The 11,750-nt window shown below is 48.9% G+C and overlaps 1 protein-coding gene across 1 annotated transcript; it reads left to right on the top strand.

Moving 5' to 3' along the window:
- Positions 1-3,967: 3,967 nt before the first annotated feature.
- On the top strand, positions 3,968-11,141 carry AHSG (alpha 2-HS glycoprotein). The gene is made up of 7 exons (XM_019463441.2): positions 3,968-4,272; positions 6,495-6,605; positions 6,978-7,062; positions 7,434-7,597; positions 8,448-8,549; positions 9,685-9,768; positions 10,420-11,141. Exons 1-7 carry the CDS (start codon positions 4,060-4,062, stop codon positions 10,744-10,746), a joined length of 1,086 nt encoding a protein of 361 aa, XP_019318986.1. The 5' UTR covers positions 3,968-4,059; the 3' UTR covers positions 10,747-11,141.
- Positions 11,142-11,750: the final 609 nt, after the last annotated feature.

Here is an 11,750-nt window from a genome sequence, read left to right as displayed (position 1 = left end):
CAGGCTGTTGACCCTCTACTGGCCCTTAGGCTCTCAGGCCCGTTCTCCTCAACCAGCTTTCACAAACCTCTGATAACCTCAGCACACTCAGACATGGCTTAAATGAAAAGAGTATTGTCTTAGTACAGTGATGTGGGCCTTACAGATAAATGCACAGATAAGTAGTTAAAACAATGAGACGAATGACCAGAAAGTGGGGTAAATGCCCATCCCCAATTGGCATGCAAAAAAGTTGGAGCCAGGTGGATGAAACGAACCCAAGATCACTTATAAGTGCATGCACCTGGCATGTGAAAACCTTCCCAAGTTTGAAATTTGTGCCATGAGACACAGTGGATACCTGTAGCCCTCCCTTTGACACCCTTGGCTACAAATTTCTTAGAAAACATACCAAGATATCATCTATTTTCATTTTCATTTTCATTGTCAGTAGGTAAATGGCAACACTTCTATCTAAGGAAATTGAAAAAAAAAAATCAGGGACCATTTTATTCGGCTTGATTCTAAAGTATTTCAGTTTGTAAGCATTGGGGCGCCTGGGGGGCTCAGTTGGTTGAGCATCTGACTTTGGCTCAGGTCATGATCTCACGGTTCGTGGGTTCGAGCCCCGCATCAAGCTCTGTGCTGACAGCTAGGGGCCTGGAGCCTGTTTCAGATTCTGTGTCTCCCTCGCTCTCTGCCCCTCCCCCACTCGCACTCTGTCTCCCTCTGTCTCAAAAATAAATAAACGTTAAAAAAAAATTTAAAGTATTTCAGTGTGTAAGTATTAGACATATGGAGTAGTTGCGATAAAACCAAAGATACTCATAAAATACGTTTAAAAAGGGTTCTGATGATTTTTCCCATTGCTGAGTTCCTGTAAAAGTCAGCATGGAAACAGTAGCCGAGGAAATGAGACAACACCCGACCTGACCTACCAGTCAAATGGTGGAGATATAAATCGGCATGGTCTTTCTAATAGGCAATTTGGGCAGAAAAACTGAGAGCTTTAAAATTGTCCAAATTATTTAAACCAGTGATTTCACTGGTTAAGAATCCATCCTGCAAAAAGAACTAGAAAGCCAAAGATTCCTAAATAAAAAAGTTCATTGCAGCTTTCTCTGTGATAGTAATCAACTGAGAACAAAGTAAAAAAATACCCAACAATAAGCGAATGGTTACACTGTGATACACACGATGGAATCACAGGCACTCATTATGTTTTCTAAGTGTGTTTAATGACGTGGGAATATATTCAAATTGTAATGTTAAATGAAAAAATTAAGATAAAGTTTCATATGCACTATGATCTATATTATATTATTATATATAAAATAATTACATATAATTCTTGGCACAGAAAAAAAGAGACAAGATGGAAATGCCCCAAAACATTGCCACTGTTAAAAAAGAAAGAAAGAAAAAGAAACATTGAGCTATGTATCTCTGGATGATGAGATTATGGATGAGTTTTGATAGGATTGATAGGGTGCTAGGTGAGATATTAATTGCTCTTTATTACATGCTTTCTTTTTCTACCATCAGTGAACCAAACCCATCCCTAGTGCTTTAGAAATTGTCACCCATGGAAGATCTAAGAACCAAGATACCAAAAGAGGTGCTCCAAATGCAAGAAAAAATGATCAAACTGAACATTTTTTTTTCTCCCTCCTCCCCACCCTCAGGTTGGGATGAGAGCTGAACCACCCCCGAACAGCGTGGAAATCCCAAATCAGAGACCCTGAACCTCACTTCAGGGGTGGGAGGCAGGGAAGGGGTGCATGGGTAGCACAGGGAGACATCACATCACGGAAGGAGTCCTGCCTAGCAGGATGGCACCAGAGCAGTGGTGGGGACATGACTGCAGTATCTAGATGGATGGGCTTAAAGGCAGCCTCGGGAAGCCCGCTACACCCTGGGTGGCCTCAATAGCCAAATTTTCCAAAGCTTAAAGAAGGGGGTAGTACTTAGCTGAAAAAAGGCCTCTGGTTTAGGAAGGGTCCCAGGGCTGAGACAAAGGGACGCCTGATCACAGGATGCAGGAGGGACATCTTGCTAAGGACGAGATGAGGCCAGCAGGACATTAGCTAGCTCGTGGGTGGACAGGCCAGCTGGCTGTGCCTGAGGACCAGATGAGATGGGTCACCTGGCCGAAGAGGCCAGCGCAGACCCTTATAGCACAGGCAAAGGCGGACACCCCTCTCTGCCCTTAACTAAAGGGTATTGCCTAAGTCTCCCCCTCCCCACTCAGGCTTCCTTCTAACCCCAGGGGGCCAGAAGCAGCATAAGGGGCAAACCTAAATGGGACTGGGCTGCAACTAAGCAGCCGAGAAATAAGGCCACCTATAACTGACCGGGTTAAATTTCACAAAAGGGGGCTCAGACTCAGAAATTCCAGTGTGTGTGTGTGGGGGGGGGGGGGATACATTTAGGTTTTATACACTCGAGCTTCTGACATATGAACTACGTACTCACTGCATATATTTTTCTGACTTCCCAGTTTTTAGTGATGGCCACATTTTGTAACTTGAAAGATTATTTAAAAGAAAAGCACTGCGCCCACACAGAGGTGCTCATGAGTCAAAGCCCTGAAGGAAATAGGGCAGAAGGTGGATGAAAGGTCACCCTTGGTCCTGAGGATCAACTTGCCAGATGACCAGAGCTTGTGTTGTGTCTCTAAGAGCCAGGATGCCGTTCTCGGAGAGAACGTGGAGTCCCGACCACAGCTTCTGAGCGTTTGTCATGAAGATTCTACAGGATGGTGTGAGCACTTGGGAGGGAGTGTGCCAAAAGTCCTTACGGTTGCCTTTTTGGCCATGTCATATATCCCCCTTACTTACCTCCAAGCTCCCAGAAAATTGATATGGATAAGCTTCCTTGTAGAAGGTCTCCTTCTTTCCCCCCCCCCCCCCCCAAGAAAATGAAGTGTTGTCCTCTGAAACACTACTCAGACAACTGGGTAAATCTGTCTACCACATAATGGTGACCTCTAAATATGTGAAGAACAGGTAGGTCTTCATGTTAGGGCTTCTTTGCTCCAGGCTAAACCCAGCCAGGTCTCTCTGCGATATTTTCCAAGCCTCTCACTGCCGTGCCCACCCTCCACTGGGATTGGCAAGGGCCACTTACGAGCAGGGCCTGGAACACACACTGTGGCCCTGGGCTCTGGCCATCAGGACCTTAATTCGGCTAAGGCTGCGAAGGGCATCATGGAAGTGTTTGTATTCTTAGCTGCCCCCAAAGCAGCTCAGCCTGCAGCGTGGGACTCAAGCCCAGAGCTTGGCCAAGGAAGTTTCTGTTAGACCAGGGCTCCCCTCCTCGCACTTGTGAACTGGCCGAGGCGCCAATGGCATCCAGCTACCCAGGGCCCAGGCCGTGCGTTCTGAAAGGGCAGCCCACCCCGCCCTGCTGCAGGGAACCCTCCTCTCACCCCTGTTCCACACTTCAGGCAGAAATCTTTCCCTTCCTCCCTTCTTTTCTTCAAGGACCTTACCCAAGGTCTCAGCATCTCCCAAAGCTCTCCCTGCTCACTCTAGATCACCTGTATCTTTGCTACATCTGTGGGCCTCGTTCTCCCTCCAGGAGGAGATAAGTCTCTTTCATATTAGACGACTTTATCACTTTGCTGCCGGGCCCTACTTTCCCCTCACGGGCCCCATGCCGTGCTCAGATCTCAGTAGAGGGCACTTCCTCTGCTGAACCCACAGTACTCCAGGGCTGGCTGTGCCGGCCCCTCCTCACCTTGCCTTGGTGCACACCTCCTCCCCTCTGTGTTCCAAGCTGACTCCGGAGCATCTCCCCACCCCCTTCCACCTGCCCCCAGCAGCATTGACTTTGGCAGATTTCTTGGGGACCAGAGATGTCCTAACCTGTTTGCTTTTCCGGGGCTGATGTTTGCAAGGGTTTACTTGGAACCAGAACAGAAATCATCCCACGTCCTTATGCAATTCCCCCGGCAGGTTCTGACAGATAAATAAAGCCTTTGGCCCTCCATTGGTCTACTTTTCAGAGCAGAGCCCCTGGGTTGGTCCTGAGGCTTCCAGCCATCTGCCCACCTGCTAGGGTCCCTCTGGAGCAGCCATGAAGTCCCTCGCCCTGCTCCTTTGCCTTGCTCAGCTCTGGGGCTGCCATGCTGCCCCGCATATACCAGGTCTGGTTTATAGGGAACTGGACTGTGATGACCCAGAAACAGAGCAAGCAGCCCTGGTGGCCGTGGACTACATAAATAACCACGTTCTTCAGGGCTACAAGCACACCTTGAACCAGATTGACAAAGTGAAGGTGTGGCCTCGGGTAAGTGAGCCTTCTGTGTCTGAGCCGAAAGAACCCATGTGTGGAGCTCAGCTGGGCGTCTCAAAGATCACATCTCCCAACACAATGAAACTGCAGAGGGTCAAACTCTCTGATTTCTTCTCAGGAGTGGGGGAGGGGGCAAGTGGGGGAGCGAGACATTCTGAGCTGTGGTCATGGGTCTCAGAGGGTGCTGGATGGGGGTGAGGAGGTGTGTGGGACAAGAAGGGCTTCGAGGAATATTTTGAACAGCACAGGTAGAAAGTGCGGCTTGCCAGAAAACTCGATGCACAAGATGCAGGATTCTGGCTGATTGGAAATCACTTCTCTTTCTTTGCTTCGGTTTCCCTGGATGAAGACTGAGAATGAATGAAACTAGCATTTGACAGCCATCTACTGTGCGCCAGGCCCCTTCCCATACACGATTTCCTTACTCCCTCCCAGCCCCCAGTCCTGTGTGGTAGGTATTGTCCTTGTCTTACATGAGAGAAACCCGAGCCTCTGACAGTAGGGCATTTTGTTGTTGTTCAGGATCATATAACTTGTAAACATTGGGCTGGGATTTGATTCTGAACCCATGTTCCTTCCTCTACATGAGTTACCTCCCAAAGAGAGGTGCCCACCTCTCAGAAAGAAATCTTGGCACGAATGGCGTTTACCTCTTTACAAGCTAGACAAGTAATCGATGCAGTCTAAAGCCAGTGACAATAAAGATTAAGCTGGAAAATATGGCTTGTGGAACAGTCGAGAGATTTGGGGCAATGGGGAAAAGGTATATGTCTACTGCCTATTTTGAATTAGATTTTATATCTGATGAAGGATGATTCTTGCAGCAAACAATTGAATACAAGCCTTTCACGGGCAAGAACCAGTGTCACGTGCCATGAGAGATATCAAGCTGAACCATAAGAAATTTCTACTTTTGTATATTAAAACCAGTCAAATATTGGCATTTTAATGGTTCAGCCTAACATAAAATGAGAAAGACATAGCGCCTACAAGATATTTACAACCCAAAGGAGGGAATAAAGTAAGTATCTGGATGTCGGGACTAACCTCTGATCTCACGGTGGGACAAATATTTGACATCAGGATGGATTTTAGGAGGGCTGCAACTGTACTGACGCCCAGTGGTGGTTCAGAGGAAACACCCATGAGGTCAGGGGAAATAACACATAACATAAGCATTTGAGGGAAAAGTAAGGAACGGAGGTTGCAATCTTCACTAAAGGCAGAGCTTGACAGGTGCTTTCCTAGAGAAACCCAGGAGTACCTGCTTCTATTCCTGCAGCTGCGAGTGTCTTCAGGACGTTTAATTTGGGCACATCTGCACATCATAAAACACAGCTTCTCCTTGGCAAAGAGATCCCTAGGTTTCAGGTAGTAGCGAGTCAGGCAGAACTAAATGAGAGGCAATCAGAGCTGGGCTAAAAGAAAAAAAAACAAACATACTTGTATATTCTGGATTTTCCAGCCTTTGCAGAAAGGATACAGAAACAGATGAACTGGCAAGAATAACCACAAGGAGTTTCAGGGCTCCCCTATCTGCCTTCCTTGCTATTTCTTCTAGACGGTACCACCAACTCACAGCTTCCGCAGTCTCAGAGGGAGGCTCGCGCTTCCCCTTCGTCTCCAGCAGGGGACAGTAGAGGGCAGCAACTAGGCAAGCCCAATGACAAACCGCCAAGGACAATTTTTCCTTTAGGAAGGAAAAGAAAATGGAGAAGGAGGGAAATTAGATGATGAGAGGGAAAGCAGAAAGAAGCAGAGGGAGGGATGGAGCAGATACAGGAGAGACCATTAAGGTAAGATATTATCCTACACCACCTTACTTTGCCACTTGATTGAGAAAAAACGAAAGCTGATTTTTTTCAAAGCGCCGATCGAAGCGTGAAATTTTCAAAGCGAACTATCAGTGCTCACGTTAGCTTCCAAGTAGAGCTCAGGGTGATGACTGTGGTTCCATCAACCCGTCCAAGGCCACGGTCCCTTCTTCCTTGCAAACACCGTCTGAGCTCGCGCAGCCGACAGAAGTAGACCTGAGAAGCCCTGGTCCCTGTCCTGCCCACAGGCCAGGTCAGAGCTCGGTGGAGGTGCAGACTAACAGTAGCAATGACCTGTCCCTCGCCTCTACAATAGGCGTTACTTCCAGCCCGCTGGGTGCTCACGCTCTCGCCTGCGCAACAGGATCAGGCCGCTCACTGCTTCATTCTGTGTCTCCGCAGCGGCCAATGGGGGAGGTGTTTGAGCTCGAATTAGACTTGCTGGAAACCACGTGCTACATACGGGACCCCACCCCCGTGGAAAACTGCACCGTGAGACAACTGATGGAGCATGTGAGTGCCCCGTTTAGAGTGACTGCAGGTGGTGCCCCAGCCAGGTCCCTGGTGGTTCTGCAAAGTGCAGGCCCCGTGTTGCCCAGCTCCCCAGCCTGCCTTCATGGCTAGCCAGCGTGCAGTCGCTAAAATTACCATTGGATGCTGCCTTCCCTGGGGCTGATTTTTACAACAGTTCAGCCCTCTTGTTGTAGTCCTTCCCCCACACCAGTGAACACCGTATGTCAGGGTCACCCGGTCAAGGCGATTTCATGAGGCTCATCTTTGACAACCACGTCTGAGGGAGCGCCCCACACCCCAGCCCCGGGATCCCAGTGGAAAATGAAAGGCCAGCCCTCCTTCTGAGGCTTCACTGTGGGTTTATTTCTCCAGGCTGTGGAAGGGGACTGTGATTTCCAGGTGCTGAAACAGGATGGCCAGTTTACCGTGTTGTTTGCAAAATGTGATTCCAGTCCAGGTAGAGATGATGATGATGATGATTGTTCTTATTTTTACCTTGTGGAGTGAGGAAAGGACCTGCGTTGTTTTCAGTGTAACTAGTTTGAGCTTCCTTGTTGGTGAGGAAAAGAAGGGGCCAAATCTCCTGGGATCTGGAATTGTAAAACTGTTTTTTTAAGGAGCTGTTGTCACTGGAGGTGGAAATTGCCCCTTGGCGAGAGGGGCTCCTGCCGAAATGTCAGCATGACAGGAGCCACCTGAAGGTTTAGTAAGAAGCAGAGAAAACACCTGAAGCCATTTGGAGCATGTCCTAGGCCTTGCAAAATAAGCAGAGCTGGGGTGAACGCTTTGGAGAATTACAACCCAGATTCGATTTCTCTCTGGGCGTAGACTCTGCGGAGGACGTGCTCAAGGTGTGCCCACAGTGCCCCCTGCTGGCCCCGCTGAACGACACCAAGGTAGTGCACGCAGTAGAGGTTGCCCTGACCGCGTTCAACACTCAGAGCAATGGCTCCTATTTTCAGCTTGTGGAAGTCTCCCGGGCTCAACTTGTGGTAAGACTGAGGCCCTCGGACAGACGGGGCGGTTTGGTGGCACTTGGGGAATGTAGGTGGTGAAACAGCGGGGAGGGACGGAGCAGGTGCAGAGGCAGTGACAGGAAGGCAAGGTGGGTGGTGAGAAAAAGGAGAGAAAGTATCCTTAGGAGTATGAGCGATATGAGGACACCGGGTGTCCCGAGGACCCAAAGAACCCTCGGTACGTCACCCCTGCTGAGTCACTCTGACAGCCGCTGTCTGCCCTGGCTTCCTCAATACTAGCTAACACCAGGGCTCGCTGTGCAGCGAGTGGGAGTTTCGACATTATCCAGAAGCGCTTGCTCTAAATTCCCAGGGCGCCACGTCTTTATCACGCCTGGCCACCCATCAGCCACGGCCCTCTCCTAGCTAAGACTTAGAAAGGTAGGCATGTAGTGGCAGGATCCCACAATGCCTTTTGGATCACGGAAACACACCGAACCGCACAGTGGACCGTTCAGCACACCGGAGCGCCACAGAATTCTGGTATTTGAGAAATGTGGCCTCCCGGCTGCCAGCCGCAGCATCCTTGGCAATACATGACAGGTATAGGTGGGGAGGCTAATTAACCGGAATCTGTGGTTCTCCCAACACCCCCACCCCAGACTACACCAAATAGCGTTATTTTAGCAGTGTGAGCGTCCCACGGTAACCGCCCTGGGTAAGCCACCGGGGCCATGTTTCCCGGCCAGGCGGTGGGGTCCACGCGAATGTTGTTCCCGGGAGTGTGCAACCACACAGCCCTGGCTGCTTCCCTCCGGCCTCTCCTTCCCTGCCTTTTCTGGTTGAGTCACGTGGCCTCACATGCATTTTCATTTGTTCCCATCAGCCTCTTCCGCCTTCCACGTACGTGGAGTTTGCGGTGGCTGCCACTGACTGTGTTGCTGCAGAGGTCACGGATCCAGCTAAGTGCAACCTGCTGGCAGAAAAGGTGAGCAGGCCGGGGGCCCGGGGATGGCCGAACTGGTTGTAGCACAGAGGATCCTGGGAGCAATTGGTGTTGGGGGGCTGGGGAGAAAGAGGTCACAGTGAAGAATACCCGCTCCCTGGGGGGCTGGGTCATGCCAGGCCCTCCTCTGTAACGTGGCCTTCCCCCTCACCAGCTGTCACCAAGTCATCTCACCCACTGGAGGTCCCTGGAGGTAGGAGAAAGGCAGAGGCTGTTTCCTAATGAGGCCGGGTCATGCCCAGCTGCCAGGAGTGTGTTGTAGATTTTCTAGATACACCTCTGATATGAAACCTTTCAAGTCCACAGTGCAGTAATGTCCACCTCTAGGAATTTATCCTAAAGAGATCACCAGAGATGTTCGCCAGGAATAGACCTAAAAAGATGATTCATCACGGATTCAAAATGACCCCCAAAAGACTCAAATGTCCAACAGGAGGGGATCATGGAACAACATGTAAATAGAAAATTATACAGATCTTAAAAAAAATACGTTTTGAAAGAATAATGAATGATAGAAGAAAGTGTTATTATAGTGAGTGAAAAACGGGAGACAAAATGACGTAGTCACAATGATCCCAATTTTTTAAAGTTTATTTATTTATTTTGAGAGAGAAAGAGAGAGAGAGAGAGTGGAGGAAGGACAGAGAGAGAGAGACGGAGAGAGAATCCCAAGCGTTGACTGTGCAGGGCCTGACGCAGGGCTCAATCCCACGAACTGTGAGATCATGCCCTGGGCGGAAATCAAGAGTCAGATGCTTAACCGACCGAGCCGTTCAGGCGCTTCACAGTGATCCTAATTTTTAAGTGATTTTTTAATATATCTAAAAATAAGTAGAGAATACATATATGTTAACAGAAGTTCTCCTGGGTCACCACTCCTTCTGGGATTACGGGTGATCTCTTACAATCTCAGAGCATACCTGTATTTCCAACCTTCTGCTTAGAGTTACGTACTGCCTATCTTCTAGAGACAGAAACTAGAGTACTTCAGGGGAAAAAATGTTAAAAGATTAAGCATTTAGTTGTTTCCCCTCTGACTTGGAGTGTCAGTGAAACTTGGGGGGAGAAAATCCGCTTTTTAAGCCAGTTCCAATAGCTTCTCTCTTTCTGTGGGCAGCAATATGGCTTCTGTAAGGCAACACTCACTGAGAAGGTGGGTGGGGAAGATGTTGCAGTGACCTGCACCGTGTTCCAGACACAGGTAAGGGCATCATGGATATACCTGCCCTCATCTTCAGAATACAGTGATGCCTTAACAGTTACGCAGTGTGTTAGTAATTACAGGGCATTTGCTGCCCTGCCCTTCTGAGCCCCACAGTATAAGTAGCTGTGGGGTATATGTAATCATCAACAAATGAAAGCGTGTTTTAGCCACGCCTCCCCCTCCCAGGAGCTAGTGGCTGCAGGGTAGAGCCCATCCTAGGGAGCGGTTGACAAGTGAGCCTTTCTATTTGCAGGGGGTGGGGGTGGTATTCTGAGCCGGACAGAACAGGTGGCCAGATATGCCTGGAAGCTCCCAGTGGCTGCAGGTGTAGATGATAAGGAGGGGGACACTGCTGGGAAAAGCTGTAAGGCAGGATGCTTTTGCTTGTGGGGTGGATGTGTGAGTCCACTGATCCCAAGATAATTGGTGAGAAAGGGGCTGGCTACCAGAGGCCAGTTACCCCTCCCTTGTGGCCCTGATGACAATCCTTTGCCCCTAGGTAGTTTTTTGTTTTTTTTTTTTTGCCAGATTCCTTGCAAATGAAAATTATTACTTTGAGAGAATTGGGTGGGATTCCATCCAGAAGCGTGGGGGGCCTTGCTTGGGAGGAGAAAGGTAGCTAACATATAGAAATGGTCCTCTCTCCAGCCTGTGCTCCCGCAACCCCAACCAGATGGCACTGAAGCGTCCCCCGTGGCAGACTCAGCTGTACCTGCACCTCCTCCGGCTGACCCGCCTGCAGCTGCCCTGGTGGTGGGACCTGTGGTGGTGGCAGCCCCCCAGGCACCCCTGCCGGGACACCGGACCCACTACGACTTGCGCCATTCCTTCATGGGTGTGGCCTCAGTGGAGTCAGCCTCAGGAGAAGCATTCCACGTGGGCAAAGTACCCAACGTGGCGCAGCCTAGCGTTCCTGTCACTGCTGGTCCAGTGGTCCGTCCTTGCCCAGGGAGAATCAGACACTTCAAGATCTAGATGTCAGAGATGAAAAGATTTGGCCCAGGAACATAGCCACCATTATTGTCCAAGTCTGGGTATGGGTGGGGCCTCGTTTGCTATCAAAGCAGGTGCTACACTGGTCTAGATGAATATCAAGTCTTCAATCCCAACTCCTCTTCATTTTTCAGAGGATGGAATCAGGGGCGGGGGGAGGGGGTGGTGGCAGTTCTGTGTCATGGAAGGTATAAGGCTGGCAACTTGATCGTCATTGTTTTGATGCTTGGCCACTACCATTGTGTTCTCTGCCTTCTTTGACCTCACAAAAATGATTGAAACTGTGACTTTGAGAGGTGCTCTTGTCAGCGTAATATTAGCTTATAAATAAAAGTGACTGAAGGACCTTCCTTATTAGAGAAGGTTCTAAGCTGAAATGTGGTCATGATTATTGCCTATTCCCTCCAGGCTCACATGTGTGGTCTGTCTTCAAAACAAACAATCATGAATGTCCCTAAGCAAAATCAAAATGAAAACAGAAATAAAATGGAACAAAAATCAGCCATATTACTATGCACAAGAAAAATGATGAGACCAGGATCTGCTCACAGGTCATAGAACATGCTCATTTCCTTATGAGAAAATCATTATTTTCATTTCATAAGAGTCAGAAAATGTTGCTAAAGGAGGACCCAGGGCCTGAACTTTGTACAAACCAACTATTGGTTTTCCCCAATATCCAGGTAAGGGGTGATCTGCAATTAACACAGGAGCCTCACTTTAAACATATCTCTTCATTATTTTTTTTTTTTTTGAGAGAGAGAGAAAAGGAGAAAGCACACACAAGCAGGGGAATGGAAGAAGGAAAGGGAGAGAGAGAATCTTAGGCAGGCTCCATGCTGAGCACAGAGCTTGACATGAGGCTGAAACTCATGACTGAAATCATGACCTGACCCGAAATCAAGAGTCAGACGCTTAACCAACTGAGCCACCCAGGCTCCCCTATCTCTTCATTTATGTTTAAAATAACTGTTGATGGTACTGTA

Source organism: Panthera pardus, unplaced genomic scaffold (genome assembly GCF_024362965.1).
Source record: "Panthera pardus isolate Hobbes unplaced genomic scaffold, ASM2436296v1 HiC_scaffold_16, whole genome shotgun sequence".
NCBI lineage: Eukaryota > Metazoa > Chordata > Mammalia > Carnivora > Felidae > Panthera > Panthera pardus.
Note: the sequence above shows the minus strand (reverse complement) of the source record. Positions and strands in the feature narration are given on the sequence as shown.